The sequence below is a fragment of the Stegostoma tigrinum genome, chromosome 28 (assembly GCF_030684315.1).
Source record: "Stegostoma tigrinum isolate sSteTig4 chromosome 28, sSteTig4.hap1, whole genome shotgun sequence".
Taxonomy (NCBI): Eukaryota; Metazoa; Chordata; class Chondrichthyes; order Orectolobiformes; family Stegostomatidae; genus Stegostoma; species Stegostoma tigrinum.
The window spans coordinates 43143844-43170319 of record NC_081381.1 but is presented as its reverse complement, the minus strand read 5'-3'; the positions used below and the strand labels follow the sequence as shown (position 1 = coordinate 43170319).

Below are 26476 nucleotides of genomic sequence, written 5' to 3'. Positions count from 1 at the left end.
TGCCGGGGATTTCCCTATTTCCTTTCTTGAAGAGAGGAATTACATTTGACTCTCTCCAGTCCCCAGGTACGACTCCAGTGGAGAGCGAGGATGCAAAGATCTTCGCAAGTGGCGAAGCAATTGCATTTCTCATTTCCCAAAGCAGCCGAGGACAAATCTGGTCTGGGCCTGGCGACTTGCCAATCTTAATGTTTGACAACATTTTCAGCACATCAGCTTCCTCTATCTCTATCCATTCCAGCATGTGCACCTGCTCTTCAAAGGTTTCATTCACTACAAATTTCTTTTCTTTCGTAAAGACAGAAGCAAAAAACTCATTTAGGGCTTCCCCTACCTCCTCAGACTCCTACGGCTAGAATTGTAGCGAGACAATCTATTTTCTTGAATTTGCATTTGCCAAGGGTGTATTTATGGGATAATACTATATTAGAACAGTTAATTAATAGTAGTTTATATATATAAAATTTTGTTAAGCATTGCAATACAGTTACAGTTGAGCCAATTCTTTTTATTTTGTCTGTATTTTAACTGCTGTGTAAAACTAAAGTGTGTTTAGCTTAAAGTCAATCAAACGGCATCTGGAATTTACCTTTAAAATAAGAACATGTTAGGGTCTAGGTTTTCTTCTTAATATATTTTGGTCTGGTCCATAACAATAAACAGAGTTAAGCAATCCCAAAACCAACTGATCCTGCCACAGTCCTGCCACATCCAGTCATGAATAATGGTGGGCTATTAAACAATTCACTGGAGGAGGAAGCTCCATGAATATCCTGTCCCAATGATAGAAGAGCCCAACACATCAGTACAAAAGTTAAGGCTAAAACATTTGCAGCAAACTTCAGCCAGAAGCACCAAGTGGATGATCCATTTCAGCTTCCTCCACAGGCTCCTAGATACCAGTCTTCAATCAACTGGATTCAGTCCATGTGATATCCAGAAACAGTTGGAGGCGTTATGCTGCAAAAGCTACAGGGCCTGACAATATTCCAGCAATAGTACTGAAGACTTGTACTTAAAGTCATGTAGTTTGACCAATCAAATTGCGTCTGGAATTTACATCTGCCCAACAGTGTGGAAAATTACACAATTATACAAAAACAGGACAATCCTACCCGGCCAGTTACCGCCCTGCCAGTCCACTCTCAATCATCAGTAATGTGATGGAAGATGTTACCAACAGTGCTATCAAGCAGAACCTGTTCAGCAATAACCTGCTCAGTGACACCCAGCTTAGGATCCGTTCAGACTACTCAGTTCCTGACCTCATTATAGCCTTAGTTCAAACATGGACAAAAGAACTGAATTACAGAGGTGAAGTGAGAGCGATAACCCATGACATCAAGGCTTCACTTAACCTCAAGTGTGGCCTCAAGGAGCCCAGGCAAAACTGGAATCAAGGCCAAATTCTCCACTGGTTGGAGTCATACGTGGCACATAGGAAGATGGTTTGGAGGTCAGTCATCTCAGCTCCAGGACGTCGCTGCAGGAGATCTTCATGGTAGTCCTCAGCCCAACCATCTTCAGTTGCTTCATCAATGACCTTTCCTCCAACAATAAGGTCAGAAGTGAGGATGTTCACCAGTGATTGCGCATATTCAGCACCATACGTGACTCCTCAGATAACAGGAAACAATCTCTCAGCATTATCTTGTCAAGTAACCGTATGTGGAATATCTTGTCAAACTCCTTTTTGGAAATTCAATTAAACCTACTGGTTTCACTTCATCTATCCAGCTTATTGTCTCATGAGTTTATAATATAAAAATCCCTACAGGGTGGAAACAGGCTCTGTGGCCCAATAAGTCCACACCAAACCTCAGAGCATCCCACCTATACCCATCCCCCTATAACCCACCTAATCTACACCTCCCTGAACACCAAGGTAATTTAGCATGGCCAATCCACCTACCCTGCACGTCTTTGGACTGTGTGAGGAAACCGGAGCACCTGGAGGAAACCCACACAGACAGTCGCCCAAGGCTAGAATTGAGCCAGTTCCCTGGTGCTGTGAGGCAGCAATGCTAACCACTGTGCCACCCTCCTTGATGAATCCTAGTAAACTTATAAGGATCTTTCATAAAACCATGTTAACTCTGCTTGATAATAGACCCCTAATATTTTCCCAAGGAAAAATGTTCATCTAACCAGTCCTATAGTTAACTGTTTTGTTTTTGTCTCCCTTTTGAATAAAGATGTTATAGCAGTTTTCCAATCCTCTGGGACTTTTCCAGAATCCAAGGATTATTGCAAAATGACTACCAGTGCATTCACTATCTCTGTAGCTACATTTTTTTAATATCCTAGGATGCCTCCCAACAGGTCCAGGGAATTTGTTGGCTTTAGCCCCATTTGTTTCCCTGGTACTTTTTCTATAGAGATAGGTTATTCCACTGATTTTCTCCCTTACTTTTGCCCCTTGATTATTTTGTACTTTTAGAATGTGCTTAGTGTCTACTGTGAAATCTGATGTAAAGTATTGATTCAACACCTTTGCCATTTCCTAGTTTCCCATTTTTATGTTCCCAGTCTCATTCTCTAAGGGATGGATGTACATACACATTGGTTCTCTCTTCCTTTTTAGATAACTCTAGTTACCTTTTTTTATATTGCTTGCTTGTTTACCCTCAAAGTTTATTTTTCATCCCACCTCTTTGTTTTTCAGTCATTTTCTGCTGGTTTTTAAAACTGCCCCAATACTCTAGATTACCACCAATCCTTGACACTTTTTTTTCTTTCATTTGATACTATCCTTAACTTCCTTCATTAACCATGGCTGGATTATCTCTTTCTTTGAACACTTCTTCTTCACTGGATTAGATCTTTATTGTGAGTCATGAATTATTTTCTTGAATGTCTGCCACTGTTATCAACAGTTTTTATGCTGAAGTCCAAGTAATAGTAAGTATATTCCATTTAAATAGAGTCATAGAGTTGTACAGATTGGAAAAAGTCCATTCAGTCATACTCATTCATGCCAACCAAGTATCTTAAATAATCTAGTCCCATAATGCCTTCCTATTCACATACCCATCCAGATGCCCTTTAAATGTTGTAATTGCACCACTTCTTTTGGCATCTCATTCCAAACAATCACCACCGTCTATGTGAGAAAATTGCCTTTAAACCTTCTCACTTTAAACCCTGCCTTCCAATTTCGGCTCCCCTACCCTGGGGCAAAGATCTTTACTATTCATCCTATTCACGCCCCTTATGATTTTATAAACTTCTATGAAGTCATCCCTTAGCCTGTGATGCTCCAGGGAAAGTAACCCCAGCCTAATTAGTCTCTCCCTACAGGTCAAACCCTCCAACCCTGGCAACATCTTTGTAAATATTTTCTGAAACCTTTCAAGTTTCACAACATCGTTCTGGTAGCTGGGAAACCTGAATTGAACTCAATATTCCAAAGTGGCCCAATCAACGTCCTGTATAGCTGCAACATGACATCCCAACTCCTATACTCAATGCAGTGACCAATAAATTCAAGCATTCCAAACAACTTCTTCACTATTCTGCCTACCTGTGATGATTTGAGGCATTGTGCCGACACAGCTGACATTGAGAAATCAATTACTACTTGGAGATTAAATACTAAAAGCTGATCAGAAGTTACATTTTCAATTTAAGTTGGTTTGCATGCCAGATTAAACGTAACAAAATTGTAAAAATCACAAAACATCTTTTTATTGAACAAAAGTCAACATACTATAGATTTGAAAATTAGAAACAAAGAAGTCAAAATCTCAGAATTACTTGGTAGATCAGGCAGAATTTACACAGAAGCAGAGCTAATGGGCTGAAATTTCCAGATTTTGAACATTTTCAGATCTTGACTCTTTGCAGCAGTAGTATATCTCTGTCTATAATTTTACATTTAGAGGCTGATTCCAGGACAGCCATCCACTTAGGGCAGTCAGCAAGCAGCTACAGTGGAAGACTAGTCAACAGCATTCACTAGGTATGCAGTAAGTGCAAGCATATTGGAATGGCAAAGAAATACACAAAATGGAGGACTAACGCTGCTGGAGACTAAGTGTGCCAATTATTATCTAAAATTCTTTACTGCAAATTCCAAGAGACTGAAGGAAAGTGCAAAACTTTTATTTCGGAAGGATCTTAAGCTTGTCCATTTGCTTCCTCAGGCAATAGTTTAGAATCAGTTGTCACAGCACATTTCTAATACCTTCAACACCTGTTCTCCTTCCCATGGATCTTTCCTATGCAAGCACTTTCACTACCTCCCTTTCTATCATCCAGTGCCAGTTTTAACTATCTCTGAAACAAATTTCTCCCGCTAAACACTATTTCCAGGTGAAACAACGATTTACGTGTACTTCCTTCACTTAGGGATATTGTTACTGTTCCAGATATGGAACATAGAGCAATACAGCGCAGAACAGGCCCGTCAGTTGTGCCAACCTGTGAACTAATCTATGCCCATCCCCCTACACCATCCCATCATCATACATATGTTTATCCAAGGACTGTTTAAAGCCCCTAATGTGGCTGAGTTATAATCAACAGCAAATATACCTTAAACATTATTACTGTTCCAAACGAATGGTGGCATCCCTTCCAGTCTCTGTAACCTTGACTAGCACAAAATTCTTCAGATTTCTGTACTCCTTCAATTCTTGGCTCTTTTACATTCCTGATTTTCATTATTGTGATGGTTTACTATCTTAAGACTATGAAATAAATGTAAGTTGTTGTTACTATGACAAGCAATTTCAGTTTCTTTGACATGACACTTAATCCTAATGGATAAAGTCTTGAGAGACATTTATTCAACAGATAGGAAACTGAAATTGCCACATGAGACAGTTATGCTGCTGAACTAATTAAACAGAAAGCAATTAACTGTTTCATATAATGAATGTTAATCATTGATCCTCTTATCGTGGTTTTGCTGCACACTATATTTAAATAATTTGGCCAGAAGTTTCACTGGGACTGCTCTCCGGCCATTAGCTTAGAAATGTACAAGAAAAATACTATTTCCCTTCCTGTCCACCACCACCACCAATAAAGAGTCATGATATAATTTACATCCACAGTTTCACTAAATTAATAATCTAAATTTGCCTATTTGTGTGGGATCTTGTTGAGCAGAACATGACTGCTGCATCCACCTTTACGATAAGGGTGACTTCACTTCATTGCATACAAAGCATTTTTGGGAGATTTTTGTGCTGGGATAAGCCATTTCATGTGGAAGCTTCTGCATCCAACAGAGAGGTTCTTAATTTAAAAATGAATTCTATCAAATCTCTTCTCTCTCTACCTTCCAAAGAAATGTGATGTTAAAAGATTTTACTAAATCTCACAAAAAAAATCAACCATTTACTTTTGACCAGGCCACTGTTTTAATATTATTTATGAAGGTGATTTGTAATGTATTAATACCATGTAATTGTCAGACTGGTGAACACAGGGTATTTCTTGACTAAGAAACCCATAGGGGGTGCTGTTGCTATGCAAATGAAATGAAGGACATTGGTCTAATCAAGTACCTTAAGTGCCAGAAAATACTTTAACATGGATCATAGATCATAGAATCCCTACACCAGGGAAACAGGCCCTTCGGTCCAACAAGTCCACACCAACCATCACAGCATTCCATCCACACCCATCCCGCCATAACCCACCTAAACTACACATCCCTGAACACTATGGGTTATTTAGCATGGCCAATTCATCTAGCCTGCACATCTTGGACTGTGAGAGGAAACCTGAGGACCCTGAGGAGGGATGCTTTTCAGACTGGAGGCCTACAACCAGCAGTGTCCCTCAAGGATCTGTGCGGGATCTGCTGCCTTTTGTCATTTACATAAATGATTTGGATATGAATATAGCAGGTATGTTAATAAGTTTGCAGATGATACCAAAATTGGAGATGTAATGAGTTGTGAAGAAGGTTACCTGAGAATACAACGGGACCTTGACCAGATCGTCCAATGGGTGGCAGATGGGAGTTTAATTTAGATAAATGTGAGGTGTTGCATTTTGGAAAGACAAATCAGGGTGGGACGTATTCACTTAATGGTAAGGTCCTGGGGAGTATTGCCAAGTGAAGAGATCTTGGGGTGCAGGTTCATAGTTCATTGAGAGTGGAGTCACAGGTAGATAGGATAGTGAAGAAGGCACCTGGTATGCTTGCCTTTATTGATCAGCGCATTGAGTACAGGAGTTGGAAGGTACAGGACATTGGTTGGCTTTTGGAATATTGCATTCAATTCTGGTTTCCCTGCTATAGGAAGGATGTTGTGAAACTTGAAAGAGTTCAGAAAGGATTTGCAAGGATGTTGCCAACCTTGGAGGATTTCAACTATAGGGATAGGCTGAATAGGCTGGGGCTATGTTACGTGGAACATCAGAGGCTGAGATGTGACCTTACAAAGGTTTATAAAATCATGAAGGGCATGGATAGGGTGAATAGACAATGTCTTTCTCCCAGGGTTGAGGAGTCCAAAACTAGAGGGCATAGGTTTAAGGTGAGAGGGGAAAGATTTAAGAGGGACCAGAGGGGCAACTTCTTCATACAGAGAGTGGTGCATGTATGGAATTAGCTGCCAGAGGAAGTGGTGGAGGCTGGTATAATTACATGTAAAAGGCATCGGGACAGGTAAATGAATGGGAATATAAGTACATTTGGCACCTCATAAAGAAGCACTTTCACAAAGAAGATAAAAATACGGTGGATGATTTTAATTGGCAAGTTTTCAAAGAATCAGCAAGGACATGAATGGGCTGAATGATCTCCTTCTATGCAGTATGGTTCTGTGAGCTGCTGTCAGCATCTGCTGAAGATGTCAGTGGTACTGCAGGGAAAGGAATGCGAGGTTCTCTCCTGCCCACAATTAAGCAGCTAATCGTGCCGCCAGTGGCTATGAGTCAGCTGCATAAAACTACGGAAGAGGGTTGATCCTCCCATTGTGCCGTCTTAACTGAAATATTGTGTGCAGTTCTGGTCACCAGGAAGGATGCAATTACTCTTGAGAGTGCGTGGAGAAGATTAATTCAAATGTTGCCAGGGCTGGAGAACTGTAACTATGAGGAGAGATTAAAAGGGTTGGGATTATTTCCTTAGAGCAGAGAATACTAAAGGGTGACACGAGGGAAGTATACAAAATTCTGATTCATTCCTTTATCCTTAAAGATCTTAATGAATAATCCATCAAAATACCATCAAACAGGGAGGAGCTCAAATTGTGATTTGCTTCCAGTCAGCATGAAAATTTGCCCAAAACTACATTACAAAATTATACACACCAGTATTTCATATCTTTAAAATGGTGCTTGAAACTGTTTAACAGCCAAATTTAGATAAAGCCTACTTAAATTTCTAAAAGTCCTGAAAGTACTTAGCAAGTCACACAACATCTATGCAGTGAAAAACAGTTAATATTTCAGATTGTGATCTTTTAACAGAACAACCCAAAACATAACTGTTCCTTTCTTTACACTTGCTGCCTGATCCGCTATGTCTAGCATTCAGCATTTTCTGGTTTTATTTCAGATTTTCAGCATACACATAATCTACACAGTATTTTGCTTTTGAAAAAGCTGTTTATGTTGTGGGAACTGATGGACCTGTTCTGGTGTTGGCTCTTCAAGAAATTTCAACTTGGAGATGATGAGCTGGAATTCAAGCCTTTGATACTGCAACAAGGTAGAGGGAGAGTTAACAGGACACTATTTTTCTGGAGGAAGCAACACAGTAGATTGAATTCCTGAAATTCAGTCAGTGGTTAGGGGCAGACTGTGTTCCTATGTGACGTGACAATGCATGAGACAGATAGCAAAATCCAAGAGCCTCAGCCCTTGTCCTTGTTCAACAAGTTCTGGAGTTTTGCTGCCTTTGTGGACTAGATTGGGTACTTTAGAGGAGTGAGCAAAGTGACTGTGGTATAGGAAGCCATTCAAGTGGGGGCTGGTGGGTGTGTTAGGAAATAAATGTAGTCATAATTTGGGTACCATAACATGGAGAAAATATACTTTTTTCAGTAGCCAGGATCAATCATCCTGAAGGGTGTGTTCCCTAGCTGGCGCTAGAGGAGGACTCGAGGAGGGAGGGGAAAGATTCAGTTCTTGTGGTCCGTGTTGGTGCCAACAGTATGGGCAGAACAAGGAAAGAGATTCTGCCAAGGGAATACAAGCAGCTAGGTGCTAAATTAAAATCAGAACCTCAAAGGTAATAATCTCTGGACTATGATTTGAGCCATGGGTTAATTGGCACAGGGGCAATAAGATTCAAGAGGTAAATGCATGGCTTGAAGATCGGTACAGGAGAATTCAAGCGATCTTAGCACCATACAGCAAAAGTCAGAGCTAAGACATTGGATAGGCTCCACGTCAATCATGCTGGTATCAGAGACCTGGTCAATCGCATAACCAGGGCTGTAGTCGGGTCTTTAAACTAAATAATAGGGGTTTAGTTGGAGTGGGAATGGAGGATTCCGTTGTACAGAAAATTCTGCGGTGAAAAATTATTTCGGCACTGGAGATCAAGATGTAGAATCAGTCTGAGTAGAAATATGAAACAGCAAGGGAAATAAGTGGGAGCAATCTATAGGTTTTCTAACAGTAGTTCCATAGTATAAATCAGTAATACTAAGAGCTTGTAAGAAAGGTATGACAATAATCATGGGTGATTTTAATATGCATACAGACAAGTTGGTCAAGGGTTGACCTTGATGGGGAGTTCATAGATTGTATTAGAGACCATGGTCCTTGCAGCAATATGCTGGGGAGCCAACCTGACAAACAGACTAATTTGCATTTAGTATTATGTAATGAAATAGGATTAATTAATGATCTTATAGTAAAGGATCCTCTCGGAAAGAGTGATCACAGCATGCTGAAATTACAAATTCTGTTTGAGGCCTAAAGAATTGAGCCTTATATTAGTATTCTGGTGTTAAATAAAGGTAATTACATAGACATTAGGACTGATTTGGCCCTAGTGGACTTGGCAGAAAGACAAAAAAGCAGAACAGTTGATGAACAGTAGCAGGCATTTAAGATAATATTCAATTCCTCAACTAAAATATAATCTAGAGGAGAATAAAAGATTGTAAGAGTGGCAAAACGTGTTGATGGCCAGGCAAGCAAATGAAAGATAACACTGAGGCAAAAACTAAGGCATACTACATTACAAAGGTCAGTGGCAGGCTGAAGGATTGGGCCACTTTTAAAGGTCAACAAAGGGTTACTTTAAAAAAGTAATAAAAAGAGCAAAGGTATATTATGAAAGAAGACAGGTGTAAAATATAAAATTGAATAGCAGAAGCTTCTATGAGTACATATGAAAAAGATTTGTCAAAGTGAATGTTGGTCCCTCAGAAAATGAGATTAAGGAGTTAATAATGGGGAACACACATTAAATCAATATTTTGCCTCAGTTTTCATGGTGGGTACCCCATGGCTTAGTCCTCAGACCACAACTATTTTACAATGAGTCTCAATGGCTTGGATGCAGGGATTCAGTATGTGGCCAAATCTGCAGATGACACTAAAATAGGTCGGAAAGTAAGTTGCAATGAAGAAATAAGAAATTTACAAATGGATATGGATAGGTTAGGTGAATGGGTTAAAATTTGACAAATGAATTTTAACATGAACAAGTGTGAGGTTATCCATTATGTAAACGGAGAGAAATTCAAAGTGCTTCAGTGCAGAGGGATGTAGGTGTCCTTATGTATCAATCTTAGAAAGCTAGAATGCAGGTACAGCAGGTAATGGAATTTTGGCATATGTTATTAAAGAAATGGAATATAAAAGTAGGGAACTGTTGTTGCAATTGTACAACATATTAATTAGATTGCATCTAAAGAAGTCAAAGAGGGGATGTTTCTCCTTGAGGAGCAATCTAAAACAAGCTGCCATTGTTTTAGGCTAAATAGCAGATTTAAAGCAGAATTGAGAAGGAATTACTTCTCTCAAAGGATGGTGAATCTATGGCATTCACCATCACAGATTGTGGTAGACAAGAACATTGAATAAATTGAAGCAGGATATATACAGATTTTTAATTAGTAACAGGTTAAAGGGTTATGGGCAGTTGAGCAGAGAAGTGGAATTGAGGCAAAGATGAAAACACCCATGGTTGTATTGAATGTTGGAAGCTTAGGAAGCTGAATTGTCTACTCCTGGTTCTTATATTTTCAATATCTAGCTTTGGAATTTAGGGAATGTGAGTTGCTCCTCAGGCCCACTGTATCATTTAATTAGTTTACAGCTGATCTGCACCTCAACTCCATTTTACCTTGCTGTTGCTCCATACCCTTCAACAACTTTTACTCAATAAAAATAAATATCGCTCTCAGTCGTGAAAGCATTAATGGATGGAAAATCAGTTTGTTTCACTAAGATTATAGGCTTGATTTCCCAAATCCATTGCAATTGGGCACAAATGCAGGAGAAATTGCTCTTTTATCTGAGCTCAATTAGTCTATTGCCCTGTAAATGTTCTGATGTTCCTTAAGATGCACAATTCATTTGAATCCTTTGATCAAAACATAAACTGGGAAGGTCATAGTGTTTAAGGCTCCAATTGGGAGGTATTTGTTAAGTGCGTACAAGAAAACCTTCTTATTCAATATGTGGATGTATCTACCAGCGAAGGCACAATATGCAACTTTCTGTTGGGAAAAAGGCAGAGCAAGTGACTGACGTGTCACTGGGGGAGAACTTTGGGATAGGTGATAATAATTCTATTAGTTTTAAAATAGTTATGGAAAAGTGTAGAACTGATCAAAAAGTTAAAGTTCTAAATTGGAGGAAGACTAATTTTGATGGTATCTGACAGGAAGTTTCAAAAGTTGATTGGGGAGGCAACTCACAGATAAAAGGATGGTTGGGGAGTGGGAGGCCTTTGAAAATGGGATAACAAAACAAAAAGGATACATGAGATAGCTTTGGAAAATAGAGTTAAGGACAACCCAAAGTGATTCAACAAGTACATTAAGGGCAAAAGGGTAACTGGGGAGAGATTAAATGTGGACATCTATGTGTGGAACCACAGGGGATTGTTGAGATACTAAAAAAATGTCATGTTGGTATTTACTGTGAAGAAAGACATAAAAGCTAGGGAACTGGGGAAATAAACAGTGATGTCTTGAAAATAGTTCTTCTTACACAACAAGAGATGCCGGACATCTTAAAACACATGAATGTAGGCAAATCTCCAGGACCCAATCAGGTGTTTTTTCCCAGAACTTTGTGGAAAGCTGGGAGGAGACTGCTGGGCCTCTTGCTGATATTTGTATCATCAATACCCACAGGTGAGATGCTGGAATACTGGCTAATGCGGTACCATTATTTAAGAAAGGTTGTATGAAAAGCCAGGGAGATATAGACTGGTGAGCCTTATATCAGTGGTGGGTAAGTTGTTGGAGGGGATTCTGAAGCACATTTGGGAAGGCAAGAACTAATTAGGGATAGTCAACATGGCTTTGTGAGTGGGAAATCATGCCTTGATTTTTTTGGAAAGGTGATTGATTGATGACGGCAGAGTAGTAGACATTGTCTATATGGACTTCAGCAAAGCGTTCAACAAAGTTTTGCATGGTAGACTGGTTAGTAAAGTTATATCACATAGGATTCGGGTCATCTAGCCAATTGGATACAAAATTGACTGGTGGGTAGGAGACAGAGGATGGTGGTAGATGGCTGCTTTTCAGACTGGAAGCCTGTGACCACAGGTGTGCCACAAGGATTGGTGCTGGGTCCACTGCTTTTTGTCATTTATATGAATAATTTGGATGTGAATATAGGAGTTTTGGTTAGCAAGTTTGCAGATGACACCAAAATAGGTGGTGCAGTGGACAATGAAGATGATTATTGCAGAGTACAATAGGACCTTGATGAGATGGGCCAAAAGGCCAAGGAGTGGCAGACGGAGTTTAATTTAGATAAATTTGAGGTGTTGCAGTTTGCTAAGGCAAACCAGGGCATGACTTACACAGTTAATAGTAGGGCCCTGCAGAGTGTTGCTGAATAAAGGGTCCAAGAAGTACAGGTGCATAGTTCCTCAAAAATGGAGTCGCAGGTAGACAGGGTGGTGAAGAAAGCGTTTGGAACACTTGTCTTCATTGGTCAAAACAGTGATCACAGGACTTGGGATGTCATGTTGCAACTGTATATGGCATTGGTGAGGCTGCTTTTAGAATACTGCGTACAATTCTGGTCATCCTTCTATAGGAAGGATGTTGTTAAACTTGAGAGGGTGCAAAAAAGGTTAACAAGAATGCTTCTGGGACTGGAGAGTTTGAGTTATAGAGAAAGGTTGAATAGACTGGATCTTTTTTTTTCCTGGAGCATCAGAGGCAGATGGATGACTTTACCTAGGATTATAAAATCATGAGGAGCACGAATAAGGTCCACTGTCTTTTTCCTAGGGTGGGCTGTACAAAACTAAAAGGCATGACTTTAAGGTTAGGGGGGAAAATTTGAAAAAGATTGAGGGGTAACATTTTCACACAGAAGTTGGTGTATTGAACAAGATGCCAGAGGATGGGGTACAATTACAACATTTAAAGGGCATCTGGGACTAGATCAGATTGGGATCTCTGGTTGAGCAGATGGGTTGGACTGAAAGTTCTGTTTCCATGCTGTGCGACTCTACGACTAACATCTTATAAACATACTAGCACTGTTGTGACAAGTAAGAAAATATTACCAATGTGCAAAAGATTAATTATCTTAAATACCTTAATATGAAGGTTCTCAATGTTGTTTTCAGATTCCTTTATCTCACCCTTGTCTATTTCATTCAGCCTGACAACTATGAAGCCTCAAAGCTACACTGCAACTCGAAAGTTCCCACATGGGCTTGAACACATCAGCCCCTTTAAGGTATCACATATGTGTGATGATACACTTACACAAATCATCATTCACTTAAAAAAATGAAAAGGTGATACCTGGAATGCACCAAGATCTCTGCACTACTACTGAGGGATTTTCCATCCTAGATTTTCATCAACTTACTATGGTGGTCGTGACTTCAGCTGCCTAGGTGCTAAGCTCCAGAATTATTTCTGTTAAACCTCTCCTCCTACCTTTCAACTTATAAGATGTTCTTTAAAGCCTTTCTCTTTGACTGAGCTTTTGGACGGCTATATCAATTCAGTAGTGGAGTGCCAAATTTTGGGATATTTTCTACATCAAAGATTCTATATAAATGCAAGTTGTTATTGTTGTTTAATCTTCATGATGGCTCAGAAACCTTAATTGTTTTCTTTCACATTTCTTCGGTGGCACTGTGGTTAGCCCTGCTGTCTCACAGTGCCAGGGACACGTGTTCAATTCCATCCTCAAATAACTGTCTGTGTGGAGTTTTCACATTCTCCCTGTGTCTGCGTGGTTTCCTCTGGATGCTCTGGTTCCTCCCAGAGTCCAAAGATGTGCAGGCTAGGTGAACTAACCATGCTAAATTGCCTGTAATGTTCAGGGATGTCTAGATTAAGTGGGTTATAGGGGGAATGGGTCTAGGTAGGATGCTCTGTGGGTTGGTGTGGTCTTGTTGGGCCGGAGGGCCCATTTCCAAAGTTTGATAGGCCTTCAATCAGTGCACTTTCTCAAAAATATTTTTACCAATTTAGTTTTACCATACAGATAATTAGGTAGTGACTTTGTGAAAAAACTGCGCAATGAAAGTGAACAAAACTGGAACATATAAAAGGGGTTTTCAGTTCATTATTAATGATTTTACTGTATCACACAAAGTCCAGATCTACTCAATATACCTCAAGGAACTATTGCAGTAGTCAGTTTACAAATCACTTGCTGATATCAAATATTTCTTCCCCTATTCAATCCACATTTTGAGTCACTGTGTGTACAGTGTTTCAGTTCAATTTTGCATTTTTGACAAACAGGTGTGATTATCTAGTTAACTAGTTAAATTCTGTCAAACATTAACAGAAAAGCAATGGTTCAGGGTCTTAACAGAACAAATTATAAAAGAACAGTTATGATCATATTCATGGCTGAAATAGATTTTAACCAGTAAGTGAATCAATGGGTATCAGAAAAAGGCAGAGAAGTTGGAAATTGTCAGATCATCCATTATCTCATTGAGTGACAGAACAGATTGATGGGCTGAATGGCCTTCTTCTAGTCCTGCATTTTATGGTAATTCTTCAATTGAACAACATGTTGAAAGTGTCCTATTCACACAGAGACATCTTACAACTCCAAGGTATTTTTCTTCACACCAGTAGAAGGGTCAAATTTTAAATTACTCATTTCCATGGGAAAAATGGAAGAGCAGGGTATTTTCAAAAGGTGAGCAAATATTTAATTTAGAGGAATTCGGGGTTTTTGCAGATGTTTTTAATCAATCTGTTTAGATAATAATCACATATGTCTAGGGTAGATGAGGTTTAAACCCAGGCCTCTGGCTCAGAGGTGGGGACACTCAGGTCACAAGAGGCAATTGGGTGGTTCTTGTACAGTAATAACAGCAAACTATTAGCTCTGCTGGTCAGCAAGCAATTAGCATGGCAAATGGCACGTGAGCCTTAAACACAAGGCGGTCAGAATATAAGGCAGTTTTACTGTTCAATTCTTTCCTGATAGTTAGCATCTCCTGGTACTGTTTTGTTGTCTGTGATTGTGCAGTCTTCCTTCTTATTGCAGGGAAAGGGTGGACACTCGTTGATCATTATGCATTCCAGCCAACAGTTACAATCACCGGTTTGTGTGAAACAAGAGCTCTTTATAAACTAAACCAGCAGTGGTGACATTGAGTCACTGGACATGAAAACATTTTGCAAGTGCTGACAGAATAAAATAGTCTTATTAAATTAAAATGACTAATAAAGCAATAGGAGATAGAACTGGTCCCAGAATTAAATGATAACATATGGCCAGTGGGCACTCAATCCTACAGTGTCCTTTAGTTGGGAAATTTAACAGGGCATTGATCTAAGCATTGCGAAGGGGCAAAACTCAAAAGTAATCCTTGATATCCCATCATATCATCTAATAAAGGCAAGAATTCCAATGCAGGAACTGGCACCTTCAGCATTCTAGCAACACTTAAAACAAACAGGGTGAAAAGCAAATTCATATCCAAAGTTCACCAAAACGGCTGGGAAAATTCAGTGACAGGGTGGGCAAGAGGTCTCCTTACAAACAAATTGGACAGAATCACTGAGGAATTGTTGCTCCAGTCATTGGTTAGTTCTCTCGAGACCATTTGCTGCTAATAGACACAAGAGAGAAGCAAACTGTGATCAGAGTAGCAATGAGAAGGTGATAGGCAGGAGGCAGCAAGGCCAGAGTAAACAGGAACTGGAAACAATGCAGCCAGAGAAAGTAGAACAACATCCAAGGAGAATGAGGTTGGCATGGATAAGGGCCAGCAGTAGCAAGGCCACCAGGCCAGAACCAACACAGGAGGCTGGAGCCTGGCAAGCAAAACTGGTGAGGTTGAGGGTTACCAAGAGTGAAGATGGCAAGGCTCGGACCTGACTAGAGAGGTTGGTGAGGAAAAGAGCCACCAGGGCCTAGGCTGGGGATCAACTGGTGGGAATGATGCAAATGAGAGCCGCTGGGGGTGAAGCTGGTGAGGTTGATGTCCAGTGAGCGAGGTTAGTGAAGATTCGGGCTACTGGGAGTAAGGCTGGCAAAGACAGGGGCTTGAGGTGAGATGGAGATATATATCATCTTGGAACTATATTGCCATTTCTTCACCATTGTTCTATCAATGCTCTGGAACTCTCTCCTGAGCAGCACTGTGGATATGCCAACACTACACAGACTGCTGTAGTTCAAGAGGCATCTCAACAGTTTCTTCTCAAAGGCAATTAGGGATGAGTTGTAAATGCTGGCCGGGTCATTGGCACCCAATTCCCATTCAAATCGTGAAGGTAATTGTTTGGGGACAGAAGGGCTACAAAGGAGGCAGCAAAGCTGACAGAGGGATTTCATAAGGGGGAGACCTGCAAAGCGCTGAAAAGGGTAGCCAAATGAAGATGGGGTCACAAAGCAGAGTTGGAGCTACAAAGAGTCAAAGGGGTAGTATAAGCAGACAGAGGAGTGGCAAAGGGAGGAGGGGCTACAAAGTGATGTGTAGCAAAATCGGGACAGCAGCAGATGCAAAGTGATGAAAGGGTCTGTAAAGGATAGCATTAGTCTGTGAATGAATAAGGAAAACTGAGGTAATGATTTCCCTTGCAAATGAATAAGGAGTCTCTAGCTTAAGACTGCAGGAGTCCAGTAGATTTTTTTTATATTCAGCACTGGCCCATCCGTAGTTCCTTTGATAAGATAGTGGTGAATTACCTTTTTGAACTCTGCAGTCTATGAGCTATAACTTTACAGCCATAATACCATAAGAAAGGGAACTTGAGGATTTTGACCCAGCAACACTGAACAAATGGCAATGTATTTCTAGGATGGTGAGAGGCTTGGAGGGGAACATGCAGGTGATGGGGTATTTCCATACATCTCTGGCCTTGTCTTTTAGATGAGTGGTCAAATATTTGGAAGGTGCTCTACCAGAGGCTTTGGTGATTTTTACAGTGCATCTTGTAGACAGAATGCACTGCTGATAAGCAGTGGTGCTAAAGGTACTGAATATTTGTGGATGAGGTGCCAGCCTAGTGGACTGCTTTGTCTTCAGTGCTGTCAAGCTTCTCAAATGTTTTTGCATTTATACAATCGAGTAGAGAAGATTCCATTACACTCCTGACTTGTGCCTTATCTTTAGGCTTTGGGGAATCAAGCAGTGAGTTACTCATTTTAGTATTCATAGACTCCGACTTACTCTTGCAGTCACCGTGTTTATATGTTTAGTCCAGATCTGTTTCTGATCAACAGTTACCCTCAGGATGTGATAGAGGGGGCAAGATACTAATGTCATTGAATGTCAAGGGGCAGTGAATAGATTATCCCTTATTGCAAATGGTCAGTGCCTGGCACTTGTGTAGCACAAATGTTACTTGCAACTTGTCAGCCCAAACTTGGATAATATCCAGGTCATGTTGCATTGGAACATGCACTGCTTCAGTCTCTGAGAAGTCGCAAACAATGCTGAAAATTATGCAATCATGGGCAAAAGTCCCCACTTCTGACCCTATAATGGAAGGAAGGTCATCAATGAAGCAACTGAAGATGGTTGGGCCTAAGATACTGCCCTGAGAAACTCCTGCAGAGATGTCTTAAGAGTTGCAGTAACTGGCCTCCAACAACCACAACCATCTTCCTACATTCCAGGTACGACTCCACTAGCAGAGAGTCCCCCGACTCCGATTCTCATTGACTCAAGTTTTGTACCTGCTTCTTGATGCCATTCTTGGTCAAATGCAACCATGATGTCAAGAGCTGTAACCCTACCCTCACCTCTGGAATTTAGCTCTTTAGTCTATGTATAAACAAGAGTTGAGTGTCCCATGCAGAGCCCAAACTGAGCGTTATTGTGGAGCAGGTTATTGTGGTGTAGGTGCTACTTGATTGCACAGTTGATGGCACATGCCACCACTTCACTAATGATCAAGAGTAAACTGGTAGCCAATTAATTGGCTGGTATATATGTCCTGGGTATTTTCCACATTGTTAGGTAGCTGCCAGCTTGGCTAGGGGAGTGGGGGGATTGTTCTGCAGCACATCTTCAGTCGTATACTGGGATGTTATCAGGACTCATAGCCTTTTCAGTATTCTGTGCCCTCAAACTTTTCTTGAAATCATGTGGAACAAACTGAATTGGCTAAAGACTGGCATGCTGGGGTCCTTTGGGGAAGGTCACGATGGATCATCCACTGAGCACTTCCGGCTGAAGTTTGTTGCAAATGCTTCAGTCTTACCTTTTGGAATGATGTGCTGGCTTCTCCCATGACTGAGAGTGGGTTAATTTGTGGAGCCTCTGCCTCACAATGTGAGTAGTTTGAATATTTGAAGGGGCTGCTCTCCAACTTCCAACAGCTCCAATTTTCAGCTGCCCAGGGCAGAATAGCATCAAGCAAGTTGGTCCACTCTTGGTCAAAATGGCCAAGTAGGCAGCCTGAAAAGGGGAGGAAAGGCAGAGAGAAAATTGCTCTGCCTGCCTGCCTCTCCAGTATGGTTTTGGCCACATCCAAATGAATCTGGAGTGAGAACATGCTGTGTCCATGGGTATACTCGAGCTTCTCTGGAACTGATATGCAAGGTATATTGGAGAATAGTCAATAATTGCAACTGTGCCTTTATTTAATTATTTGTGCATTGTCACTGTATTATGCACTGATATTTATTATTCCTCATATGTGCGCCGTCTAGGGATATGTTCCTTTTAATATTTATTATTTGATTTGGTCGCAAAGGCAACGTAGATCACTGCCTTACAGATCAACCAAGAAGGAATTTTGAAAGAATTATTTGAAAACGACAATCAGAACGAATAAATTGACTAAAAGGCGAAGGAATTCCCAATTAGGACCGCTAGTCTGGGAGATATGGTTTATGCAAAAGACGCTCGCAAAGGCAACATAAAATTCGCACCAAAGCAGCTGGCCGCTGCTTGGTATTGCCAAGAGGAGGAGGAGGAAAGCAAAGGAATCAAGGGGAGGTGGGGAAAGAGAGAAAAAAAAGTGAAAGGGAGATTCATCTCCTCCTCGGAAAACCTGACTCTCCTCCTCTTCTGGCAACGAGCTCAGTCTGACGACCGAGAGCCCCGAGTGAGCAGCTCCCTGTCTCCAGTTCCACAAGCCAGGGAGTCCTCCAAGGAGCCAAAACAGTGTAACTCCCCCTTTTTCTCCCGGACCCCAGAGGCCAGTCTTATCAGCCAGAGACCTCCCTCTCCCAAACTTTCGCCGGGACAAGGGGCCATGTGCCCGGGCTCCGGCTCCCCGTGTGCCCCGGGGACGGGCTGGTTAAGGCAGCGGCTCGGGCAGTGCCCGACGCTCTGAGACCGCTCCGCCCGGGGTTGCAGCCTGGGGGAAGGGGAGAAAGAGGGGGTGGAGGAGATCTCTCCCCTCTCTGTCTCACTCAGCCCCTTCCCCCTCCGATCATGGACTACATCTTCCGCAAGAGGAAGCTCCTGAAGACATTGCTGAGCCTGTCGCTGTTCTTCGCCGTCCTGGCCCTCCTCCAGAAACTCAAACTGGGGGATGGCCTGAGCCCGAACGCGGGGCTCCGGGTGGAGGCCTCCGCCGGCGGAGGAGAAAGAGGAGGAGGCAGGAGACAGCTGGAGGTTGCAGTAGGGGGCTGGCTGGAAGCCGAGAATATCATCTACCGGAGCGGAGCTAACAGTAACGGGAGTAACGGGGGCGCGGCGGCGGCTCCAGCTCCGGGCTCCGAAGAGGCACAGATGGGTCCGGCAGCGGGTTCGGCGAATCTCAGCAGCCCGGCCTGGGATATAACGGTCACCGAGTGCAGTCCGAACGCCTCAGTGCGGAGCCTGCCCTGGTTCTCGGGGCTGGACAGCCGCTTCCAGCAGTACGTCCTTTACCGGCACTGCCGTTATTTCCCGCTGCTACTCAACCATCCGGAAAAATGCCGACCGTCGTCGGGCGGAAAACGGGAGTCCGGGTCGCCTCACCTGCTCATCGCCGTCAAGTCGGTCATTGAGCAGCACGACCGCCGGGCGGCCGTCAGGAAGACCTGGGGCCGGGAACTCACCATGGGCGGCCGCAGCATCAGGACCGTCTTTCTGCTGGGCACGCCGGCCGCCGGCAAGGACCGGAGGAACCTGCAGAAGCTTCTGGAATACGAGGACAGGCTGTACGGCGACATCCTGCAGTGGGATTTCATGGACACCTTCTTCAACCTGACCCTCAAGGAGGTCAACTTCCTCAAGTGGTTCGACATCTACTGCCGCGGCACCCGCTTCATCTTCAAGGGCGACGACGACGTCTTCGTCAACACCGAGAACCTTCTGGAATTTCTGGCGTCGCAGAGCGAGGGGCCCCGGCGCGAGAATCTGTTCGCGGGCGACATCATTTCGCGCGCGCTGCCCATTCGCAACCACCAGAGCAAGTACTTCATCCCCAAGCAGCTGCACGACCGGCCTTACCCGCCTTACGCCGGCGGGGGCGGCTTCCTCATGGCGTCGGCCCTGGCCCGCCGGCTGCTCAACGCCTCAGAGGGCATCGAGCTGTACCCTATCGACGACGTCTACCTGGGCATGTGCCTGCAGAAGGTAGGCGTCGAGCCGCAGCTGCACTACGCCTTCAGGACGTTCGGCATCGTCAAGCGCCGGGTCAGCCCCATGAACAGTGACCCGTGCTTCTACAAAAACCTGGTGGTCATCCACAAACTGAGCCCCGAGGGGCTGCTCCAAATGTGGGACACCGTCCACAACTCGACTCTCGTCTGTGCCAAGAAATTCTCCGTCAATTTGGACGAGTAATGTCGTTCCTTTTCGTGGAGTGACAAGGCTAGGTACCGTACTTCTGAAGGAGTGAATCATTTGAGCCTGTGAAATCTGTTTGTTGTTGTAAAGAGAGACCGACCCTATTAAGAATCACACAGATATTAAACTTAACTGAGCTAAGGTACTTTATAGAATAGACATTTATTTTAAAAAACTGCTGTATTTTAGCACAAACTACAGTGTTTAATCTCTATGTATAAAGTTGCACTCCCCTCAGTAAACGTGCCTACAGGTGCTTCAACTGGAGACTGTAATTTCCTTTCTTACACGTTTTTGTGTGTCACGATTTGTTTTGGCGGGGTGGGAGACATTCAAATACGTTTCACAGAATTAAGGTAGTAACCTTTACCCCTTTGTTCATCCTGTCCTGCAAGTAGTTTTATTTGACGTAGGAACGAAATTTATCCTGTGATAACATGCCCAAGTAGCTTGTTCATACTTGCGTGGTGGGCTGTTAAGTAAGTGGGTGTACCTGTAACTGTACCCAGGAGTGCAGAATCTGATAAAGGTCAAAAGAGGAAGCCTGACCGGGGGCTATGCATTGACGATAGAGCTTGGCCTTGTATTGACATAGGACTAACTAACTTTCGGGACAATAAATAAGAGACGTCACCTTTCCGGTCCGTCAAATTCAGCCACCAGTTAACCATTCAATTCTTTAGGGGGAAAAAAAAGGACACGGACTTTGAATAGTATGTTATAATGAAGCAGAATTGATAGCACTTTTAATCCGACCCTCACAAAAAAATGCATACTGATATAAGGAAAGAAAACCTAAAATAAAACCTGAATAAGCCTATTCTGTGAAGTGTTTGAGTGACTGCATTAAACTGGGAAAACTGTAATGTGCAAACTATTAGTTCAAATTTTTCATTTTCCCACCACCATCCCCCCCAACCCCCAACCAAGTGTAGCCTTTGATCTCCGAAGTTAATTAACAGCAGGGCTGAAATGACCGAATTATGGTGCAATGGGAGCTCTCGTTGTCAGTCTGCTCCACACCCAATTCTAAACCTGTGCTTGGGGTGAAGCTATTGTATGGGAAGACTGATGCCAGTGTGATTTCTGGGGTATCTAACCTTGATAGGAAGAATTGGGAAATCCAGAATAATGTTTTATTTTTAGAATTAGCCGTTTTTAGTAAATTGAAGTTGGTGCAACAATCAGTTACATTTAAGAATCTGATACTTAGTGCTGATATGGATTGCACCTGCAGCAGATATTCTTGACAGGAGAGTATTGATGGTGGGGCTGCCAAGATTTAAATGATGGAACTGGCTAGGTGGCTTCTGCAAACAGTGATGTTTTTAATCTCTGGCAGAATGTAGAGGCAGTACTGGGCTCAGCATTGATTCTGCTGCTGATGTATTATTCCAACCAGCCCAGGAATTTCAGGGCTATTTATATTTAATGTAGATTTTGGTCATAAATGTTTACAGTGTAAAGGAATTAGAGGAAAAAATGGTGAGAAAGTGAAGTAATTTCCTTTGTTGTGTACTGTTGAATCATTTAAGACATCCCTAGTTACTGAACTGACAACATTGCAAACTGTTTAACTTGATGACATAATCATTAATGTGCAAAATATCCTTCCAGGTATTAATATATTTGATTAAAATTTAAGATGTGAAATACTCGAGAGGCTAACATTGCATAAAATGTCCCTCTCATCTGGTTAGTCAGGGCTGCCAGTTTCTGCCTAACTTGCTTCAGATGCTGCTCAATGGTCCTAATGAAGGAGCCGTGAAATTGCTGAGGTGCACGGTGTTGAAAATCCTTGCAGTCAACTCCCTTATACTACTCCCTGGCTTCCATTCCTCAAGGAAAACTGCCTTTCATGAAGCATTCCATGTTGAGACGTGTGAGCTAAAATGTCAGTAATAGAGTTTAACTCCATGATCTCCAGACTATGGCCGAGGCACCATATGAATGACAGCTGTTTTTAAAACGGCAGCATGAGAGAGGGTGGGATGGAATATGCAACAGTGACTGGTGTGTGTTCCGCAGACAAGTGTTTCCTACCAGTATATGTATAATTTTTTAAAAATAAGGGTCTTAATATTTAAAACCAATTGTGTCTTCTGAAATCCATATTGTTTTTTGATAAAAGCAATGAAAATAATTTGTATGAAATTTTTCTTTTAGTAGAAGTTACATTTGATATTGGAAATGGTTTGAAAATTTTGCCAAAATAAATAAATTGAAATGTACATTCAAATATAACCAATAAAACATTTAAAAGTGAATTTTCTTTAACTGTATGCTATATTTCTGCATTTGTGTGACAGAAACCAGCAGTTAATATAATGCTGTTTGAAAGTATGACTAGTAGTAACACAGACACTTTACACTAATGTGGACAATTTAGATCAATTGTACTGTTATTTGTTCCCTAGACTGAACTTTTATCTCTTGGTTTCTATGTAGTAATTTGTGCAGCAGATGTCTCATGTCCCTTAGTAAAATGAAAATGTGAAAATTGGAATAAAAGTGTACTTGATTGGCAACTGGTGCATTTTCAATGAAAACCCTTAATCCAGGTTCAATCTCTGGTCCAAGGAGTTGATGTAAGCGAGGTGAGAGTGGAAAACAATTGTTTTGTGTTCTTAATGTGAATTGTTGTTGAGAGATCTCCTGCTGTGGGAGGTGCATATGGAACAGGACAAAGAGAGATGTGTTTTCATAATTTGCTTGCTTGGGCATTGGCAAAGGCTTTGACAGTCTGGCTGCCAGCCCACCCTTTCCACTGAGGATAATGCTTGGCAGAGAGATGTCAGACGACTTAGAAAACTATAATCCTTGCAAATAAACACCAAACTTATCTTGGTGTATTTGCTGCCTTGATTGTTCTACCTTCAATCCCCAGAATACAAAATTCTGAGATTTGAGTGGCCGTGCGACTGCTATTAGTCATGAACTATTCAAAATAGATCTCTAATTTAGCAAACAAATCGAGCTTTAATTCAAAGTAGAAATTTAGATGAAAGTAATGGAAGCAAAAGGTTTTTTAAAAAAGATTTGCTTGACCTCTGCTTTTACTTTTGGCAATGACAAGTGCATGGACTGTAGATTAAAATCTGACATTCATGTCAAAGAAAACTTGCATATACAATTACAACCATGACACCCCAAAGTGCTTTTGAACTGCACTGCCAGGAATGGCGTACCCAATTTCCATGCTGTACAACAAAAATTATTTGATCTGATTTGATTTATTATTGTTACATTTAACTAGGTACAGTGAAAAGTTTTGTTCTGAGTGCAGTACAGGCAAATCTTGTCATACAAAATGCATGAGGGCGATAAAAACAAAGTACTGGAAAAATTTAGCAGGTCTGACAGCATTTGTGGAGTGAGAAAAACAGAGTTAATGCTTTGTTCCAAAGGTTGTTCTTCAGAACTTGATTTCCATATCATTTAATAGCTGTTTCTTATTCATGAGGGCAGCACAGTGCCACAGTGGTTAGCACTGCTGCCTTGCAGCACCAGGGACCCAGGTTCAATTCCAGCCTCAGGCAACTGTCTGTGTGGAGTTTGCATGTTCTCACTGTGTCTGTGGGTTTCCTCCAGTTTCCTTCCACAGTCCAAAGATGTGCAGGGTAGGTAGATTGGCCATGCAAAATTGCCCATAGTGTTCAGGGAGGTGTAGATTAGGTGGGTTATAGAACATCCCATCCAGACCCATCCCTCTAAGGCTCAATGTGGACTTGTTGGGCCAAAGGGCCTGTTTCCACACTGTAGGAATTCTGATGCTGCCAGATCAGTTGTGTTTTCCCAGCACATTGTTTTTCTTTCAAATTCCCAGCATCTGCATATTTCACTTTGATAGCAATGTAATAATGATTGACAGTCTGGTTTTGTGACATTGGTTGAAAGGTAAGTATCAACAAGTTGGAAACTAACCTCCCACCTTTGCTTATGCAAGAGTGCCAGAGTATCTTATGTCTACCAGAACTGACATTTGGGGCCTGAGTTGAATGTTACATCTGAAAGACTGCAACTCTTGACAGTGCAGCACATTCTTAGTGATTGTGAAGTGGGAGTTAAATTCCCAAATTTCAAGAGGTAAAAGTGCAACCAATGAAGCACATTTGACAATGCTCCGTTATCTTGCAGGCTGCTCTGACAAGGGACCATGCTTCCCTGTTCTTTTAAACCCCCTCACCCCTTTTTTATTGATCCATTCTTTAATGGCTAATCATCAAGTTCTCATAGTATTTGGAGTCATTGATATGATGCCACCCATTTGTATTATTTTAATCAACTTGTTTGGTATGTTATGACATCTCCCTGGCTGTCACATCCTGAAGTGGGATTTGAACCCAGACTTCTAGCCCAGCAGTGCTGATGCTACCACTGCACCACAAGTATAGGTCATTTCTAATCAACCTGTCCAGAGTTATTACTTACCTCTGGGCAGGAAGGAATCAAACCAAGGCCTACTCACCCTGAGTTAGAGACATTGACATTGCACCAGAAGAGTCCCAATTAAAACACAACTGCTATTATGCACAGCCAATCACACAGATCAGCCAATGACCCATAGTATAATCTTGGCCACAATTTCCCAAATTTACTGCATTAGCTGATTGGTTGTGATTGATAATACCTGTGATTTACCTTTCAATTTAGAATCACGGTGCCTGTAGCTGTCAGCTTTTGAAAATCGTTATGCATATATAGACCTTTGGCTGCCAACATCAAAGCTCAGTAGCTGCTGCTAGAGTAAATAAATTCAAATTGAATAAAACATCATCCACAAAGCTCAAGACATCTGAGGTCAACAGTCTTCTAAGCTGTAAGGATAGTTTTGTATAGTTTGCCTACTGAGCCTTGAGAAATTGAAAGCCTTAATCCTGGAGGTTAGAAGAGCATAAGTTGTTTATTTTGTCAGAACAGACAGTGTTGAATTACCTCCTGCTCTTAATTTTTCAACAGACCATATCTCAGAAAATTTTTATTTGCAATTCAATTTTAGTATTATTATTTTCAAATTATACATTTTTAAAGTACTCAAGTTTTCTTACACTTTTGTATACAATGAATTTGCTGTGTCTTTGCCCCAATCCCTAAACCTGAGAAGACGAAGCCATTAATCAGTGTATGTTTGAAGTTGGACGAACTGGGCAAGGAAACTGCACTTTCCGGCTCCAAAAACCATGAAATACAGTGCTTTTTCCACACTGTGGTCCAAGAGTGCCTCCTGCTCAAGTCCCAAATGACAAAATACTGGCTACTTCCTTATGGTATGACTAGTTAATTTGCTTAATTATCATCTTTAGTACCTGCTTTTCAAAAAAAAAGAATGAATTTGGGATGAAACCAAGATGTGTGAATAAGCCTCTTTCTCTGTGGTGAGCCTTGCCATTACACTAAAGGATGTGGATTTGTGTCCAGGGAGACCCTGTGAGACAGTTTCTATGAAAGGTTTTCACAATTGTTTAACAAAGTGACTTTCACCTGGGAAGGTCTTGAGGAAAGGGTGTTGGGCATATTCGAGGGGACAGTTTCTTGATAGCAATTATGGATTGTTTTTAATGATATTGTATTTTGTTTCTCATAGCAACTTTTTTAGAAAAAAAATCAATCTGCTTCAGTAATCAAAGCTACAAATTCTGAAGGATTATCAATTATGCTTGTTCCAGTTCCACAGATCTGAAACACTGAAAACAGATCAGACGAATGCCACAGAGACTCGGTGTAATAACTCAGGAAGCCCGACTGGAAAGGAACATCATTTATTGCTGAACATCAAAATAGAGCCACTATTCATGACATACATAGGCTAAAAACCAGCTCTGGACAGACAGTTCTGCAGATCCACCATAGGCCTTTTATTTTTTTCCTCCTTCTCTGCCCAGAAGTGTTATCACACACGAATCAGCGTCTTCCTGCCACCAAATCATTGTGACATTTTTCCTTTTTTTTAACTAGTTAACCACCACCAGTAAAAACAGCCATGTTTTCAATTGAGTATTTACAAGCAAAGCCCATTGTGAGCAATACAAAACATCAAAGTTAGGGGTTGCTGTATGGAGAGCAGGAATGAACTAAATCAAATGGAGTTGGAGGGGAAAATAAAGCACTGTATTCCCCCACAGTGCTTATCTC

At 41.6% G+C, this 26476-nt stretch overlaps 1 protein-coding gene across 1 annotated transcript; it reads left to right on the top strand.

Annotated features, from left to right (window-relative positions):
* The first annotated feature begins 18634 nt into the window (after nucleotides 1-18634).
* On the top strand, nucleotides 18635-22772 carry b3gnt7l (UDP-GlcNAc:betaGal beta-1,3-N-acetylglucosaminyltransferase 7, like). Its single transcript, XM_048561624.2, has one exon. It carries the CDS (start codon nucleotides 19001-19003, stop codon nucleotides 20339-20341), a length of 1341 nt encoding a protein of 446 aa, XP_048417581.1. The 5' UTR covers nucleotides 18635-19000; the 3' UTR covers nucleotides 20342-22772.
* The last annotated feature ends 3704 nt before the right edge of the window (nucleotides 22773-26476 follow it).